Source organism: Nematolebias whitei, chromosome 22, assembly GCF_014905685.2.
Source record: "Nematolebias whitei isolate Nwh7 chromosome 22, NemWhi1, whole genome shotgun sequence".
Classification (NCBI taxonomy): Eukaryota; Metazoa; Chordata; class Actinopteri; order Cyprinodontiformes; family Rivulidae; genus Nematolebias; species Nematolebias whitei.
Genome location: NC_056519.1, coordinates 30,495,266 through 30,515,025, shown reverse-complemented (window position 1 = coordinate 30,515,025; position 19,760 = coordinate 30,495,266). Strand labels below are relative to the sequence as shown.

Below are 19,760 nucleotides of genomic sequence, written 5' to 3'. Positions count from 1 at the left end.
GGGGGGGGGGGGGGAGAGAAAACACGTCTGGTTTCACCGTAGAATAGCAGGAAAAAAAAATATATACATATAATAAATAAGTAAATAAAACACATCAGTAAAAACTCAAATATCTATAATATAATACATTTGTTCCTTAGGTCATTGGAGAAAATCCAGGATTGAGAGGTTCTCATCAGGAATGTTTTGAAGAATAATAGATCAGTGAGTCCATGTCTTGCTCATTTTTGGTGTACAGCTTGATGTCATCCATGTAGACGAAGTGACTGATGATTGTTCTGTTTTGGAACTGGCATCCAAAGCCACTCTTTCAGTGATCTGGCTGAGGGGGTTCAGGACTATGCAGAACACGAGTGGGGACAAAACATCGCCTTGGTATATGCCACATTTGATGTAGACTTCTTTAGTTGGCTTTGAATTGGATTTTAGAGTTGTCTTCCACATTCCCATTGAGTTCATGAAGGCTCTTGGTGTCATCTTGATGTTGTAGTTTCAAGCACTCCAGTCCTTATATACACACACTAGTGAGGTGTAAACACAGAACAATTGGGAGGGGCAAAAAGGTGGCCGAGGAAGAACTAATTACAAGAGGGCGAGCAATAGCAGGGACAGACCACACAAGGGAGCCACACACTTAGGAAAACTATCCAAGGAAAAAGATAGATCCTCAGTGACTCAGTAACCCCCCCCCCCCCCCAACGCACACACAAAGGACATCCCTTGACATCCCAAGACCACCACCTCAAATTCATCTGGGAGGAGGAGGGAATCGACAGGACGGACGGAAAATGAGATATAAAACCAAAACCTGACAGGGTACATCTGGGACCAAAAAAATACGAAGAATACCAAAAACAAATTGCAGGATCTGCTTAATTTGTCTCTGAATTTTTACATAATAAAATACTTTACCCCTCCCTGGGCTGCCACCTTACTGTGGTGGTGGGATTTGATTGTAACAATGATCCTAGGAGCTATGCTGTCAGGGGCTTCATGCCCCTAGTAGGGTCACCCAAGGCAGACAGGTACTAGGTGAGGGACCAGACAAAGTGCAGTCCAAAGACCCCTATGATGAGAAAAAGAAATGGACTTGATGTTCCCTTGCCTGGACGTGGGTCACCAGGGCCCCACTCCTAAGTCAGGCCTGGAAGTGGGGCATGCGGGCGAGTGCCTGGTGGCCGGGCTTTTACCCATGGAGCTTGGCTGGGCACAGCCTGAAGAAGAGACGTGGGTCCCCCTTCCCATGGACTCACTACCTGTGGGAGGGGCCAAAGGGGTCGGGTGCAATGTGGGATGGGTGTTGGTTGAGGGCGGGGACCTTGGCGGTCTGATCCTTGACTACAGAAGCTGCCTATTGGGACGTGGACTGTCACCTCACTGGTGGGGAAGGAGCCTGAGCTGGTGTGTGAGGTTGAGAGGTTCTGGCTAGAAATAGTCGGACTCCCCTCTACGCATGGCTCTGGCTCTGGAACCAGTTTCCTTGAGAGGGGATGGACACTCTTCCACTCTGGAGTTGCCCCTGGTGAGAGGCGCTGAGCAGGAGTGGGCATACTTATTGCCCCCCATCTTGGTATGTTGGGGTTCACCCCAGTGAATGAGAGGGTGGCCTCCCTCCACCTATGTGTGGGGGGACGGGTTCTGACTGTCGTTTGTGCTTATGCACCGAACGGCAGTTCAGATTATCCACCCTTTTTGGAGTCCTTGGAGGGGGTACTGGAAAGTGCACCTCCTGGGGACTCCCTTGTTCTGCTGGGAGACTTCAATGCTCATGTGGGCAATGGCAGTGAGACCTGGAAGGGTGTGGTTGGGAGGAACGGCCCCCCTGATCTGAACCCGAGTGGTGTTCTGTTGTTGGACTTCTGTACTCATCATGGATTGTCCATAACAAACACCATGTTCTCATCGTCGTCTCATCTGATCTGCGGCCACATGTCTTGGACACTCGGGTGAAGAGAGGGGCAGAGCTGTCCACTGATCACTACTTGGTGGTGAGTTGGCTCCGATGGTGGGGGAAGATGCCGGTCAGACCAGGCAGGCCCAAACATATTGTGAGTGTTTGCTGGGAACGTCTGGCAGAGTCACCTGTGAGACGGAGCTTTGACTCCCACCTCTGGGAGTACTTCGAACATGTTCCAGGGGAGATGGGGGACAATGAGTCTGAGTGGGCCATGTTCTGTGCCTCTATTGTCGAGGCGGCTTACTAGAGCTGCGGCCGCAAGGTTGTCGGTGCCTGTAATGGGGGCAACCCTCAAACCCGGTGGTGGACACCGGCTGTGAGGGATGCAGTCAGGCTGAAAAAGGAGTCCTATTGGGCCTTTTTGGCCTGTGGGACCCTGGAAGCAGCTGATGGATACCGGCAGTCCAAGCGACATGCGGCTCGGGTGGTCACTGAGGCAAAAACTCGGGCATGAGAGGAGTTTGGAGAGGCCATGGAGAATGACTTCCGCACGGCTTTGAGATGATTCTGGTCCACCATCCGGCGTCTTGGGGGGGGGCGGGGGAGCGGTATACCACAAACACTGTTTATAGTAGGGGTAGTGTGCTACTGACCTCAACTCGGGATGTCGTGGGTCGATGGACAGAATACTTTGAAGACCTCCTCAATACCACTGGCATGTCTTCCACTGAGGAAGCAGAGCCTGTGGACTCTGGGTCGGGTCCTCATCTCTGGTGCTGAGGTCACCGAGGTGGTTAAAAAGCTCCTCAGTGGCAGGGCTCCAGGGTTGGATGAGATTTGCCAGGAGTTCCTTAAGGCTCTGGTTGTTGTAGGGTTGTGTTGGCTTACGAGACTCTGCAATATTGCGTGGACATCGGTGGAAGTTCCCCTGGATTGGCAGACCAGGGCCTCACTCCTAAGCCAGGCCTGGAAGTGGGGCATGCGGGCGAGTGCCTGGTGGCCGGGCTTTTACCCATGGAGCTCGGCTGGGCACAGCCTGAAGAGGAGACGTGGGTCCCCCTTCCCATGGACTCACTACCTGTGGGAGGGGCCAAAGGGGTCGGGTGCAATGTGGGATGGGTGGTGGCTGAGGGCAGGGACCTTGGCATAGTAAGTATGGCAGTAAGTTGGGCCTGTTCCCTGTGAGAGTTGGACTCCGCCATGGTTGCCCTTTGTCACCAATCCTGTTCATAACTTTTATGGACAGAATTTCTAGGCACAGCCAAGGTGTTGAGGGGATCCATTTTGGTGGCCTTAAGATTGTGTCTATGCTTTTTGCAGATGATGTGGTCCTATTGGCTTCATCAGATCGTGATCTACAGCTTTCGCTGGAGCGGTTCGCAGCCGAGTGCGACAGAGACGGGATGAAGGTCAGTTCCTCCAAATCCGAGGCCATGGTCTTGAGCCAGAAAAGGGTAGAGTGCCCTCTCCGGGCCAGGGAGGAGGTCCTGCCCCAAGTGGAGGAGTTCAAGTATCTTGGGGTCTTGTTCACAAATGAGGGAAAAATGGAACGTGAGATTGATAGGCGGATAGGTGCAGCTTCTTCAGTGAAGCGGGCGCTATATGGGTCTGTCGTGTTGAAGAGAGAGCTGAGTCAAAAGGCGAAGCTCTCAATTTACAGATTGATCTACGTTCCTACCCTCATCTATAGTTAGGATGCCTCATGGACGCCTCCCTGGTGAGGTGTTCTGGACACGTCCCACCGGGAGGAGACCCAGAGGAAGACCCAGAGGAAGACCCAGGACATGCTGGAGGGACTATGTTTCTCGGCTGGCCTGGGAACACCTCAGGATCCCACCGGAGGAGCTGGCCCAAGTGGCTGAGGAGAGGGAAGTCTGGGCCTCCCTACTTAAGCTGCTACCCCGTGACCCGAACCCAGATAAGAGGAAGAAAATGGATGGATGGATGGACAATGCTTTAAGGTTCCTTTAATAAAATCTTTACTTAAGAAACCAAATTGTGATTCAGAAATTCTAGCCAGTTTGAAGCGTTTCAATCAAGGGTTAGAGATAGACATAGCACAGAGACAACACTGGTGAAAGTCACTAATGATATTCTCATGGCTTCAGACAATGTACTTGTGTCTATACTGGTCCTGTTAGACCTCAGTGCTGCATTTGATACAGTTGATCACAATATTTTACTACAGAGGCTTGAAAATGGTATTGTGATTACAGGAACAGCTCTAAATGTTTTTTTTTATTACTTGATTGTTTCCAGATTGTAAGTGTAAACAATTAATTTTCTTCATACACTAAAGTTAGTCATGGAGTTCCTCAGGATTCATTGCTTGGATCAAAACTCTTTATTTATATATGCTTCCATTAGATAATGTTATTTAACAGAATGGGATAAATTTTCATTGTTATGCTGATACATAATTATATTTGTCCATTAAACCCAATGAGTCCAATCAGTTACTTAGATTACAAGCATGTTTTAAAGACATAAAATCCTCAATGACCCTTAGATTTCTGCTTTTAATCTGAGACAAGACAGACGTTGTGGTTTTTGGACCTGAGCATTTTAGGAATAAATTTTGTAGTCTTTGACTTTCTCTGGATGGCATTAATCTGGCTTCCAGTTCTAAAGTTAAAAAACTTGGTGTTATTTTTGATCAGGCAAATTTGATTATTTTTGATTTTTGTTATTTTATGTCTTTTAACCCCCATATTAAAAATGTTACCAAAACAGCTTTCCTCTACCTGCGTAATATCACTAAAATTAGAAACATCTTGTCCAAAAATGATGAAGAAACACTGGTATGTGCATTTATTACATCTAGACTGGACTATTGCAATTGTTTACTCTCTGGGTGTCCATAAACTTCTTTAAAAAGTCTTCAGCTAATCCAAAATGCTGCTGCCAGAGTTTTAATGAGAGTTGATAGGAGAGATCATATCTCTCCAGTTTAAGCTTCTCTCTTCTGGCTCCATGTCAAATTCAAAATAGAATTCAAAATCTTACTTCTAACCTACAAAGCTCTCAACAACTTAGCTCCATCTTATATTTGAGATCTTATTGTTCCATATTTTCGTAACAGAACACTTCACTTTCAGTCTTCAGGCTTACATGTGGTTCCTAGAGTTTCCAAAAGTGGAATGGGTGGCAGAGCTTTCAGTTATCAGGCTCCTCTCTTGTGGATTGAACTTCCAGTTTATGTCCATGAGGCTGAAATATTGTCTACATTTAAGATTAGGCCTAAGTCCTTCCTTTTAGATAAATCCTATAGTTAACATTGGCTTAGGTTTCCTGAGTTTTCCCTTAGTTATGCTGCTATAGGCTTAAGCCCCCAGTATACTCCCGCATACATTCATACGCAGAGGTATGCACATACGTACGCCGAGGTACGAGCGTACCCCCCAGGGCATGTCCGTGCAAAGCTCAATTCTTACGCGGTGTCGCACAATAATCTGCCCAGCGACGGACTGTTTTGTATGCGACACCAATGTATTAAATTCCCCTTCTTCATCTCTGATCTGGCCTTTTCTTTTTTCTTTTTTTTTGCCAAGAGGCAGTGATCTCTTCCTCCTCCGTTGATGCCATGACTGAAATGGTGAGAAATGAAGGAATTTGTCATGAGAGAATTTAAACTCAGGTCCAGCATGGCTGCGAGAGGGTCTGGAGATTTCCTGGTGGGCTGGTCTGATGTGTGGGCTGCGCAGAGCCAGCGTTCCCTGTTTTTTTTAATAAATTTTTTAGATCTTTTTATTAACAACATATAAACACAGAACACCGCTGCGGCTGAGGCTGCCAGCTCTTGTTTTTTGTCTTTTTTCCAACCTGTCAATCAATCCAGTAGACGTGTCAGCAAATGGCCAATCGGTGACCTCAATTTGTCCCGAAGGTAAACGCCCCTTGTCTGTGAAGCTGCTATGCAGCTGCTCAGGGTGTACGCTCGAGTACGAAGTCTGAACCCTCTGCGTACGTACGCGTGAATGGATGTATGCGGGAGTATACTGGGGGCTTTAGACTGCTGTTGGACAAACTGGCCACATTTCCTCACTCTTAGATCACAGGGGTCAGATAGGGACCATTCAACGTAAAACTTTACACGTCCTGTTCTCAGGGGGCGTGGCTTAAGTGATGCCATGATTTGACCATTCAGTCTTGCAGGGGACCGGATGTGGATCAATTACTGAAGGTTTGATGTCTCAGACAGTTTTTCGTGTAAGAGCTATTAGTGTTTCGTTTTTCATGGCGAGATGTCAAACTTTGAGGTCTGGCCCCGCCCCTTCATCATGCTTCGAAAAGCACCGTTTGGATAACTTTTCTTCCCCCGTGCCTTTTGACCAAAATAGCCAAGTTTGAAACTGATTGAGTGAAATCCCTAGGATGAGTTTGTTCAAATGTAGAGGCTGTAAATCGCCAAAAAGGTGTGAAATTTGGGATGGCATTCCAAAATGGTCGCCTTCCTGTTTATCGTACAACGTTAGTGCCGGAGGATTTTCTGTGCATCTTGGGGAATTGGACAAGTGTACCAAATTTCATGCTTCTACGACAAACGAAGGTTAATGTGGAGGGTATTTTGAAAATTTTCAGGTGGTGCTCTTGAGCCGTTTCTGTTGCGATTTTTGTGACGCCCGATACGTAATTTTTCACCAGTCCTGATGTGTCCGCCAAATTTGGTGAGTTTTGGGATATGTTAAGGCCCCCACAAGGCCAATTCATTTGACAGAAAAATTGCTCAGGCCTAATGAACCGAGCGATTACAATTGGCCTTCGCAGCGCTTCGCTGCTCGGGCCTAAAAATACTTTTTTGAAAAGAATATATGCTGAATGCAGAAGAATATGGGGACTGAAACAGTTTCTCTTCCTTAGACTGAGATTGGCAGCTGGACTTGCATGGATCATTACAATGGTGACAAAAAAGGCAAGAACTGTGGCATCAACACAAGATGTGTATGAGCTCATCCAGGTAGTGAGAGAGAGAAAAAAATTGGAAAAATCCATCTCCACGCAAGTCTCCCCTCCACCTTCTTCACTGTCACACCTTCACTGTCCAAGTGCTCTCTTTGAATGAATTTCAGCTCCTGCCTCCTCAATCATCCTCTCTTTTTTTCTATTCCACTGCCTCCCCTGCCATCCCTGACAAAACTTTGAGAGCTTGCCAGCAGCTCCACTGACTGACTTTATGCTAAAAATGAGAGCTTAAAAAAAGTCTGCTTTGAGTTTGAGAGAGTGGAGGAGGAAATAATTGAAATATGGAGGAGAAACAGGACAAAAGAAGAGTAAAAATAGACTGATAGGTGAGGAGAAAAAAAAGTTTGAGGGCAAATGGTGTTTTCTGACCTGGGATCAGTTTGTAAAGAGACTGAATGAAATGAAAACGCTACCGCTGATCCAGCAAAAATAAGCAGCAGGAGGGAAATTCATTTTTTCAATTAAACACTGAGCATTCTGTTAGGCAGGTCTGCCGTTCTTCATGCAAGAGTTTTACACAAACATCTTGGAGATATGTGATGTGAAATCTAATGAACACTCATGAAATGTCAGAGTCAGAGAGTCAGAGAGATTTATTTTTCATTCGCATCTCATGTGGTACATGTGGTGGAACGAGATTATGAACACAGGGTCCCAGTTACATCCAACAATAAAATGTAAAAGAAAAACAGTAATAAGATCTAAGATATGAACTAAGAAAAACATCAACTAAATAATGCATTAAGCACGAGTAGCACATAAACATTTCGTCGAACAACAGCACGAACATGAGTCTGTGTGAGCAGATGAGCACGCATGAACACATCAACATGAAACATGAAATGTCACTCTCAAGGTATGTTTTAGAATTGATTTATAACTACTACCACATAAAAGTTTAACTATCTCTAACATCGACTGATTGGTACCTTTAATGTGTAATTAGCTGTGGCAGCCATCTTAAATTTAATCCTAAAGTGAATCCAAAAAAGTTGTCTCAGTCTGAAACTGAAGAAGTCTTTCGGATGAAAGACTAAACATTTCTACAATTTTTTTTTTTACTTGTCCAGAGGACCTGACAACGTTTTTTGATTTTTCTACCTGGATGATTGAGCATGTATCAGGATACCTAAAGTGAATCAGTTGCAGATCTACATGTATTGATTACCTTCTGAATGTTGTATAAAAACATGTCCAGAAGTTCATTAGCTATTTAACAAACAGACAGACATGGGAAAGATATTATATTCTGCCTTCGCCTTTCTGTGTTGAGTGTTAGTAAGGTGGTGCACCATTGGCAGTGGTGGAGAAAGTACTCAAACACTGTACTTAAATAAAAGTACAAATAAACAGACAAAAATGTACTCTAGTAATAGTAGAAATACCACATTAACGTTTTTACTTAAGTAAAAGTAAATAAGTGCTTGATTTTAAAAATACTTAAAGTATTAAAAATAAAAGTACTTGCTGAATGTATTACATAATGTAATGGTATACATGTCTTTAAGTCTGCGTACCATATGTATATTTTCTGTAATAAATTAATAGTGTTGCTCCATTTTAATGAACAATGCTGCAGATAATACATGTTTTTATTGTGTTTACTCTGTAACACAGTTCACACTTGGACTTGTGATTCTGTGCGTCAGAATTTCAGGGATGACCTGCAGAGTTAAATGTCATTAATCAAAATAAGAAAGAGGAATGATTTTACCTTTTAAAGTTTTTATTTAACACAAATCAAAACCAATGTGTCGTTTTAACTTCAGTAAACACATTTAAGTAAAAGTTGTCTGCCTGAAAAAGGATCATTAGACCTAACAAAGGAATCTGATAATTTCAACTCCAGTTTGTCATCAACTCTAGTTAAAATACTGTCTAGTTATTCTTGTAATGGATCAATAGTGAACAATATTTTAACTTCCTGACACCATTTTTAAAACTTGGACCTGAGTGTCGAGTCATTTGGAGACATCTCTTGTCTCCTAACATCCCATGAACTGACACATTTTAATATTGCAGCAAGAATTTCTTGTTCAAGTTCAGAAGAAGTTGATTTTCAAAGTTTTTTACTCCAGTCTGTCACTTTTGGGAGAGAGAATCTGTCCTGCTGTACTAAACAGTCTTTCAATAAGGCTATGGGTGGCACATATCTTCTGGCTGACTCTCCACAGTGGAATCCATTTTGTGTTAGCGGTCTGTGGTCCCACAGAGTCCCAGACCAGCTGCCGTGGTCCCACAGAGTCCCAGACCAGCTGCCATGGTCCCACAGAGTCCCAGACCAGCTCCCCAGGCCTCCATGTCGCCTGCTGCAGAAGTCCAGGCCCTCTCTTCAGCTGCTGCAATCTCCAAAACCCCCATGACAGCATTGGCTTGACCCCTGGTTCCAGTGGCCGCAGAACCCCAGATTCCACAGGTGGCAGCGCTGGCTACCATGTTTGCGGCTGTCCTGGCCCCTGTGCTTGCTGTGATTTGGGCTCCCCCTGCATCGCCTCGAGCTGAGTTCCAGGACTCCAAGTTGACTGCAGCACCCCTCCAGGCCTCCAAGTTGACTGCAGCACCCCTCCAGGCCTCCATGTCTGTCCCGCAGACCCCTTGCCAGGTCTACAGTCCTCCATGTTGGCGGCAGCACCCTTCCATCCCTCTAAGTCTCCAGAGGAGCCAGTGCTCTCCACGTCTCCAGAGGGGCCGGCGCTCTCCACTACTGCAGAGGCTCCACAACCACCCATGTCGACTACAAAAACTCCTCGGCCCTCCATGTCGGCTTCAGCAGCTCCACGGCCCTCCATGTCCGCCAAAGCAGCCTCCAGGATCCCCATGTCAGCCAAAGCAGCCTCCAGGACCCCCATATCGGCCACAACGGTCTCTAGGACCCCCATGTCAGAAGAAGCGGCCTCCAGGACCCCCATGCCGGCTGCAACGGTCCTCAGGACCCCCATGTTGGCTGCAGCCTCCAAGACATCCATGTGGGCTGCAGCTCTGATCCTCCTGCCTGGTGGGGCACTGGTCCTGGTCTTGCCTTTGATCTGGCTCCAGCAAGGCTTACACGGCCATCTGACCTGGACTTTGCCACTTTTTGGACAGTGGCCAGGCTGTTCACCAGAGTTTTGGGGCATCTCTGGAGGTCCTTTTGGACCGCCAACCTGCCTTTTTGCCCACCTCCAGTGCCCCCTCCACCCGCCCGGTCCTTAGTTCTTTTTCTTTGGTGGTCCGTCAGGATGCCGGATCTTAAAGGGGGGGCTATGTCATGTTCAGCGGCCCCCGCTGCCCCCCATCTGTTTAAGCCACTGTTCCACTGTTCCACAGTCCCTGTTTTTAGATCATTCACATTTTTTCCTGCTTTAGTTTTGAGTTCCCCTCTCATTCATTCAGCTCCTGTCACCCTGTGTCACGCCCCCTCCACCATCTACCGCAATTTACGTTCATGAGCAACACCTGTTCAGTTCACTATTTAAGCTCCATGTTTCTCCTCAGTCGGTGCCTGATAATTATAGATTCTTTCCATAGATATCCAGCGTTCCCTCTTCATATCATAGTTCTTGACCATAGCTTCGCCCACGACCTTTCGCTCTCGCTTTTGCCCCCCCGACTGGATTCTTCTCTGGTTTTGACCCTTGCCTATAAAGTTCTGCTGCCCAAACCCCTCAGCGTCACAGCTCGCCCATCCAGCCTCACGGCTTGTTCTTGCTCACGCTGCACTCTGCTGCTCTGTGCGCCCTTGCGCATGTTATCGGCTCCTGAGGTTCGGACCGGTACCGGGACCCACCTGGCCCACATCTCGGACTGGTTCCAGAGACAGGGTAGTGGCTTTATTCTTGTTTACTCTGCTCTGCTTACAGCCACTAATCTGTCTGTCTCCCCCAGAACAGTCCAGTACCAGAACCTCCTGCCAGACACCGCCGGTTTTAAAAATAAACTTTTAACATTTTAAAAACCTTTTTCTGAGTCTGTGCTTGTCCGATCCACCCCAATTCGTGACAAGGAATGATATTTTCAGTCTTTCTCCCTCCTTAGATGCATTAATCTGTCCTCCAGCTCTAATGTTAAAAATCTTGGCGTTATTTTTGATCAGGACATGTCTTTTATCCCCCACATTAAAAACGTTACTAAAACCACCTTCTTCCACCTGCGTAATATCACTAAAATTAGAAACATCTTATCTAAAAATGATGCAGAAAAACTGGTCCATGCATTTGTCACGTCTAGACTGGACTATTGCAATGGTTTATTATCTGGATGTCCAAATATTTCTTAAAACGTCTTCAGTTGATCCAAAATGCTGCTGCCAGAGTCTTAACCGGAGTTAGTAGGAGAGATCATATTTCTCCAGTTTTAGTTTCTCTCCATTGGCTCCCTGTCAAATCCAGAACAGAGTTCAAAATCTTACTTATAACCTACAAAGCTCTCAACAACCTGGCTCCATCTTATATTACAGATCTTATTGTTCCATATTTTCCTAACAGAGCACTTCACTCTCAGACTGCAGGTTTACTTGTGGTTCCTAGAATTTACAAAAACAGAAGGGGAGGCAGATCTTTCAGTTATCAGGCTCCTCTCTTGTGGAACCAACTTCCAATCTCTGTCCATGAGGCTGACACATTATCCAGTTTTAAAACTAGGCTTAAGACTTTCCTTTTTGCTAAATCCTATAGTTAGGGTCGGCTTGGGTTTCCTGAGCTGTCCCTTAGTTCTGCTGCTATAGGCTTAGACTGCTGGAGGACAAACTGACCACAATTTTCACTCTGCTACTGTCTTTACTTTCTCTGCTCAACCTGTTTGTATTTGTAATTATTTTTTCTATCCTTAACGTGTGTTTTTTTGTCTTTCAAATACACCTGGACTTATACCTGGACCTGGACCTACCATTCTGTGTTCATCTGTCTCTCCTTCCTGTCCTCTCAACCAGCCGGTCAAAGCAGATGGCCGCTTGTCCTGAGCCTGGTTCTGCTGGAGGTTTCTTCCTTTTAAAGGGAGTTTTTCTTTCCACTGTTGCCACTGTGCTTGCTCAGGATGACAGACTGCAACGAAGCCAAGATTCAACTTGTCTGCTGGATTCCTTAGATAGAGAACTTTACTAATTGGCTTTTATGTGAATGTTCCTGTGAAGTGCCCTGAGACAACTTTGTTGTGATTTGGCGCCATATAAATAAATAATTCTACAGGTGTGCAGTGGAGAGCATCCTGTGCTCCAGCATCAACGTGTGGCATGAAGGCTGCACAGAAGATGTTGGAATCAGTCTCCCCACCATCACAGACATCTACACCTCTAAATGCAGGAAGAGGGCCACCTGCATCATTAAAGACCCCACTCACCCAGCACACACACTTTTTGCCCGTTCCCCTCAGGAAGGAGGTTGAGGAGCATTAAGTGTAGAACCACTAGACTGAGGAACAGCTTCTACCCTGAGGCTGTTAGACTCATGAATCTCTAACCAGAATAATCACTGTGAAAAATCACATCATGTCGCTGCTGATCTGTTTTGTGTTGCTGTGTTCATGCGTGTTCATCTACTCACACTGACTCGTGCTCATGTTCGTGCTGCTGTTCGACGTATTGGTTTTATGCTATGAGTGCTTAGTGTATATTTAGTTGATGTTTTTCTTAGCTCATATCTTAGATGTTATTACTGTTTTTCTTTTATATTTTAATGATGGATGTAACTGGGACTTAATTGTGTACATAATTTTGTTCCACCACATGTGGTGGAACGACAACAAAGAATTTCTGACTCTGATTAATTAATTAAGTGGAATGGATTTGTTCATGGAGAAATAGAGGCAGCGCTGGATGAACTGATATTTCATGGTAAATGTGTGTGGGGGGAGTCCAAATGAATATTTTTTAAATGTGAGTGACACACTTTCACTTCACATATAATTGTTGTGACGCCTATGTGGTGCACACATTTGTGTGTGCACATGTGTGTCTGTGTGTGTGTGTGAGCGTGTGTGAGCATGAACACGTGTGTGCGATTTGGTTTGTGTGTGTCTGCATATGTGTGTGTAAGAGAGAAACACAGAAACAAGGAACAGGAGCGAATAAAAGAGTCCAGCCACATTATAAATATTTATATGAGCAGCGAGGGAGAGGAAGATGGCAGAGCTGCAGAGGAGGAGGAGATAATGGAAGAGGAGGAACAGAGAGAGGAGAGGCTGACTTCAGATGTGGCAGCAGGTGTGTTTGGCTCTCTTTCTCCTTTCATTCCAGTCTCCCCCGTAGCTTCACTCACTGCTGGAGCACAGCCTGGTGCATCTGTAGCCTGGGCTTCCAGCAGTTCTCAATGTGCGAGTGTTAAAACAGATTTAGGACGAGAAGTTGTCCCCATCCTCCTGTCTCCTGGCTTTCTGAGTACTCTCGAAGAATGAGAACAACACACAGAGTCTGAACTGGGCAGGCCCAGGAAGGTTTGTGCTTCTCGTGGTAACACCAATGACAATCAGGGTAACAACAGTGGACCTGTCAATTCAGAGATTGTTTTCATTGTTGCCCAGCCTTGTGGAAGGTTTTAATTTATTACTATTAATAATTATTATATTAATAATTATTTATTAAACTAAACAGCCACTGGCCAAAAGGATGGTCCAGCACAGAAGAGAAACATCATCAGGCCAGGACTCTGCAGTCTACACTCATCTGCAGACCACAGGTCACTCTTTCAGGGATGAAGATGTTCACATACTTGTTAGAGAGGAACATTGATTTGAGATAGGAGTGAAGGAGGCCATCTTTGTGAAGAGAAACCGTCCATCATTAAACAGGGGCGGAGCCTCCATGTCCAATGGTCCCCCTCTTACAATGCTGTTATTGCTAATATCACTCAGCTCTCTGTGAAGAACAAACAGCCATCAGGGTGCTAACAATCAATTTTAAAGCCCCCACTATACTCCTGCGTACGTCCATTCACGCGTACATACGTGTGAATGGACGTACTGCGTGTACTGTACGCAGAGGGTTCAGACTTTGTACTCGAGCGTACACCCTGAGCAGCTGCAGAGCAGCTTCGCAGACAAGGGGCGTTTACCTTCGGGACAAATTGAGGTCGCCGATTGGTCACTTGCTGATACGCCTACTGGATTGATTGACAGGTCGGGGGGAAAAAATACGAGTGCTGGCAGCATCAGCCACAGCGGTGTTCTGTGTTCATATGTTGTTAATAAAAAGATCTTAAAAAAAAAAAAAAAACAGGGAGCGCTGGCTCTACAGCCCACACATCAGACCAGCCCACCAGGAAATCTCCAGACCCTCCCACAGCCATGCTGGACCTGAGTTTAATTTGCTCATGACAAATTCCTTCATTTCTCACCATTTCAGTCATGGCATCAACGGAGCAGGAAGAGATCACTGCCTCTTGGCCAAAAAACAAACAAAAGAAAAGGCCAGATCAGAGATGAAGAAGGGGAATTTAAACAGTCCGTCGCTGGGCAGTTTATTGTGCGACACCGCGTACGCGTAAGCTGTCATAAATATTGAGCTTTGCACGGACATGCCCTGGGGGGTACGCTCGTTTCTTCACGTACGTACATGCGTACCTCTGCATATGGACGTACGCGGGAGTATACTGGGGGCTTTAGGCTGATGGTCCTCCTTTATCAATTGAACAGCTAGTTCTGGCTGTCAGCAGCAAACTGAAATATACTGTATACTATTAATTAATAATTAATATTAATTAATAATATACTCAACACCACCTGTCAATCAGTCCAGTAGGCATGTCAGCAACTGACCAATCGGTGATCTCAATTTGTCCTGAAGATAAATGCACCTTTCTGCAGGAGCTCCACCCCCTAAGCACTTTGGTAACAGTTTCTGTTTTAAATGTGCTCTACAAATAAATTTGACTTGACTTGACTTGACTTCCTCAGACAACATTGTTAGAGTTTTGCATTACGAACACTTTATGGTCAGAGGGATTTCGTGAATTCTTTTTTCTTTCAGCTGCTCCCTTCTTCAGGGGTCATCACAGTGAACTAAGTCGCACAAAGACTTGGCAATTGTTTTTACGGTGAATGCCCTTTCTGATGGAACCACAGACCACCGAGCTACCACAGCCTCTGTGCAGAGCAGAGAGCTGCTATCTAGGGTGTCTGGGGGAGCAGATGATAGGGGTTAAGGGCCTTGCTCAAGGGCACAGAGTGGGACGAATGAGGGTGGAGACAGGCTCATTCATTCAAACTTTATTTATACAGGTTAATCCCAGTGATCCTCGTGTCTCATTTACAAGAGAGACATGATTTTAACAAAGTGTGATGACAGCAGTGGACAACAAAGACAAGAGCAGACAATCATAAAAGAAAGCATACAAATTCAGATGAAGAAGTGAAAGAAAATTATATTAAAAAACAAAACAAAAAGAGCTAGGTTGTAAAGCGATGTAGAAAACTAAAAACAGGAACATGTCTGCATTGGTTTTTGTCAAGAACTTAGCAGATGTTTGAAGCTGCTTAGAAAGATCAAGGTCGAGAGGTTCAGATCTTTTTGCAAGATATTACAGGAAACAGGAGCGGAGTAGGAGAAGGCCCTTTTACCTAGTTCAGTCCGCACTGAGGGAAAACTGCAGGTAATAATGTCCTGAGAGCACATGCTGTAGCTGCAGTCACAGATGTGGGTGTTTCACCTATCCCACCCACATTTAGATGTTGCCGGTACCGGGAGTTGAACCAGCGATCCTTTGATCACAGGCCCACCTTCTATAACCTCTGTGCCACCACTCTCCCACTAGGGATTTCATAAGTAATGATCAGGACAAAAAAAAGGTTAAACGTTGTGAGTGGAGAACATGCCCACTGTTGTTTGAATTGAGAAAGCTCCTTGGATGAGGAGCGAAACGTATTCTGTTACAAATAAAGTCCAGTTGTTTTTGTATTGAATGCGTTTGGACATATAATATATATTGTTAGCAAAGAATAGATAGTCCTAACATTTATTAAACTTTATTTCTGTACTTACCAAAAAAAAAAAAGAAAATACATCAAAATTGTGCTTTGACAAACTCATCAATAAATCTAAAACATTTTGTCAAGGCGAAAGAGGAAAAAGGGGGCAGGTATCACTCTCGCTTTGAGCTTATACTCTTTGTTGCATGCATGGTGACAAGCATCCAGAGAATCATAAAATCGGCAACAGAGGTGTTGGAATTATTTATTTATTGTCTCAGCAGCAGAGGGGAGCAACTCGGTACAAGCATGGCTCCCAAAACGACAAGGCAGTCATAACTGTTCATAACTTTATTATTAGTAAGCCTGAGAGTTGCCGGATCCAACCAAACAGTTGTCGGAACGCACCCTAACAAAATAAAAGAGTTCCCGGATCTTGTTCCGGCAAGATCCTGTTCAAATTAGGCAATGGTTGTGTGTCGAATGACTGTTGTTGTGAAGAAGAGGAAACTTCGATTTCAATTTCTATTCAGTTTACAAAAAAAAAAAAAGAGTTAAAAAAGAGTAAGATCAGAGAAGACCAAATGGTGGATATTGAAGAGGGAAGAATGTTGCGAGAAATTCAGAGAGGAGCTGTTAAAGGCTCTGGATGATAAGAAAGAGCTTTCAAATAACTGGGCTACTACAGCATCAGTAATTAAAGAGACAGGTAGGAAGGTACTTGGTGTGTCATCTGGACAGAGAATGGATGATAAGGAAACCTGGTGGTGGAATAGTGAAGTGCATGAAGCTATTCAAAGAAAGAGGTTTGCCTAGAAAAATATGACAGTGAGAGGACTGAAGAGAGGAAACAGGAATTTAAGGAGATGCAATGTAGAGCAAAAAGGGAGGTAGCAAAGGCAAAGCACAAGGTGCATGATGAGTTGTATGGGGGTTGAAAACTGCAGAGTGCAAGAAGGGCTTGGCAAGACAGAGGGATCAGTCTAGAAAAGATGTGCAGCAGGTTAGGCTTGTTAAAGATAGGAATGGTAATGTTCTAACAAATGAGGAGAGTGTGATGGGAAGATGGAAGGAGAACTTTGAGGAGCTAATGGTTGAAGACAATGAAAGAGAAAGAAGAGTAGATGTTATAGAAACTGTGGACCAGGAAGTGGGAAAGATTAGTGAGGGTAAAGCTCAGAAAGCTCTGAAAACAATGAAGAAGGGGAAAGCAGTAGGACATGATGACATAACACTGGAGGTTTGGAAATGTCTAGGAGAGATGGAAGTGAGGTTTTTGACTAAAATATTCAATGGCAAATTTGAGGGTGAAAAAATGACTTAAGAATGGAGAAGTGTGCTGATGCCCATTTTTAAGAACTAAAATGATGTACAGAGTTGAAGCAACTATAGCGTAAATAATTTAATGAGTCCCACGATGAAGATCTGGGAGAGAGTTGTGGAAGCAAGACTTAGACGAGAGGTGACTATCTGTGAGCAGCAGTATGAGTTCATGCCAAGAAAAAGCACCAAAGATGCCATCTTTGCATTGAGGATGCTAATGGAGAAGTACAGAGAGAGTCAGAAAAAAACTCTATTATCTCTTTACGGATTTGGAAAAAGCATATGACAGGGTGCCAAGGGAGGAGGTGTGGTATTGCATGAGGAAATCTGGAGTGGCAGAAAAGTATGTTAGACTGGTACAGGACATGTATGAGGACAGCAGAACAGCGGTGAGATGTGCTGTAGGAGTGACGGATAGCTTCAAGGTGGAGGTGGGATTGTATCAAGGATCGTCTATGAGCCCCTTGTTGTTTTCTTTGGTGATGGACTGATTAACAGATGAGGTCAGGCAGGAATCCCCATGGACTGTGATGTTTGCAGACGACACTGTGATATGTGGTGAAAACAGGGAACAGGTGGAAGAGAACTTGAAGAGGTAGAGGTCTGCACTTGAACAAAGAATAATGAAAGTCAGTCATAGTAAGACAGAGAACATGTGTGTGAATGAGACAGAGGCCGATGGAACAGTCAGTCTATAAGGAGCAGAGGTCACAAAGGTGCAGGACTTAAAGGACTTGCTGTCACTGTCTAGGAAAATGGGGAGTGTGGTAAAGAGGTGAAGAATAGAGTCCAGGCAGGATGGAGTGGATGGAGAAAAGTTTCAAGAGTGATTTGTGACAAAAGGGTGTCAGCAAAGGTCAAAGGAAAAGTTAACAAGACAGAGGTGAGACCAGATGTATTGTATGGTCTGGAGACAGTGGCATTGACAAGAAGACAGGAGAAAGAACTGGAAGTGGCAGAAATGAAGATGCTGAAGTTCTTCTTAGGAGTAACAAGGATGGATAAGATTAGGAATGAGATCATCAGAGGTACAGCACAGGTTGAACAACGAGGAGATAAAGTTAGAGAGACCAGATTGAGAAGGTTTGGACATGTCCAGAGGAGGGACAGTGGGTATATTGGTAGAAGGATGTTAGAAATGCAGCTGCCAGGGAAAAGACAAAGGCCAAAGAGGACATATATGGATGAAGTAAGGGAGGAAATGGAGGTAGTTGGAGTGAGGACAGAGGATATAGAGGACAGAGTGAGATAGAGAAGGATGACTCACTGTGGTGACCCCTGCAGAGAGAAAAGCCGAAAGAAGAAGAAGAAAAAATAAGAAAAATAAGAAGAGGAACCGCAAGCAAGTCTGCAGTCTGAGAGCAAAATGCTTTGTTAGGAAAATATGTAACAATAGGATCTGTAATATAAGATGGAGCCATGTTATTGAGAGCTTTCTAGGTTAGAAATAAGATTTTGAATTCTATTCTGGATTTGACAGGGAGCCAATGAAGAGAAAATAAAACTGGAGAAATATGATCTCTCCTACTAACTCCGGTTAAGATTCTGGCAGCAGCATTTTGGGTCAACTGAAGACGTTTTAAAGAAGTATTTGGACATCCAGATAATATACCATTGCAATAGTCCAGTCTAGACGTGACAAATGCATGGACCAGTTTTTCTGCATCATTTTTAGATCAGGTGTTTCTAATGTTAGTGATAATACGCAGGTGGAAGAAGGTGGTTTTAGTAACGTTTTTAATGTGGGGGATAAAAGACATGTCCTGATCAAAAATAACACCAAGATTTTTAACATTAGAGCTGGAGGACAGATTAATGCCATCTAAGGAGGGAGAAAGACTGAAACATTCATTCCTAAGGTGCTCAGGTCCAAAAACCAAAACCTCAGTTTTGTCTGTGTTCAACAGGAGAAAATTAAGGTTCATCCAGGTTTTTATGTATTTAAGACATGTTTGCAGTCTAAGTAGCTGATTGGATTCATTGGGTTTAATGGAAATGTATAACTGTGTATCATCAGCATAACAAACATCTATCCCATGCTGTTTAATAACTTAATAATACCTAATCGAAGCATATATAAGTAAAGAGCATTGTTCCAAGCACTGAATCCTGAGGAACCCCATGACTAACTATAGTGTATGATGAAGATTCATTATTTACATTTACAAACTGGAATCTATCAGATAGATATGATTTGAACCATTTTAGAGCAATTCCTGTAATCCCAATATCATATTCAAGCCTCTGTAGTAAAATATTGTGATCAACTGTATCAAATGCAGCACTGAGGTCTAACAGGACCAGCATAGACACAAGTCCATTGTCTGAGGCCATGATAATATCATTAGTGACTTTTACTAGTGCTGTTTCTGTGCTATGATGAGCTCTAAACCCTGACTGAAACTCTTCAAACAGATTATTTCTTTGTAGATGTTCATGCAACTGACCTGCAACTATTTTCTCTAGAATTTTAGAGATGAAAGTTAGATTAGATATAGATCTATAGTTGGCTAGGACTCCTGAGTCAAGCTAATGTTTCCCAAGTAATAGTTTACTTACAGTAATCCTAAAATGCTGTGGAACGTAACCATTCATTAGAGACAAATTATGCAGATCCAATACGTGGTTTTTAATTAAGGGAAATATCTCTTTAAATCTCCTGATGCATGCTCAATAATCCAGGTAGAAAAATCTAAAAAAGTTA

At 44.2% G+C, this 19,760-nt stretch overlaps 1 protein-coding gene across 1 annotated transcript in view; it reads right to left on the bottom strand.

The window, feature by feature from the left end:
- LOC119428129 (metallophosphoesterase domain-containing protein 1-like) overlaps nt 1-9,220 on the bottom strand; it is a 152,617-nt gene extending 143,397 nt beyond the window's left edge. The window contains exon 1 of the mRNA XM_037695766.1: nt 9,142-9,220. Within this exon, the coding sequence (XP_037551694.1) occupies nt 9,142-9,220 (79 nt within the window). The remainder of the gene's footprint in view (nt 1-9,141) is intronic.
- Between the last annotated feature and the right edge of the window lie 10,540 nt (nt 9,221-19,760).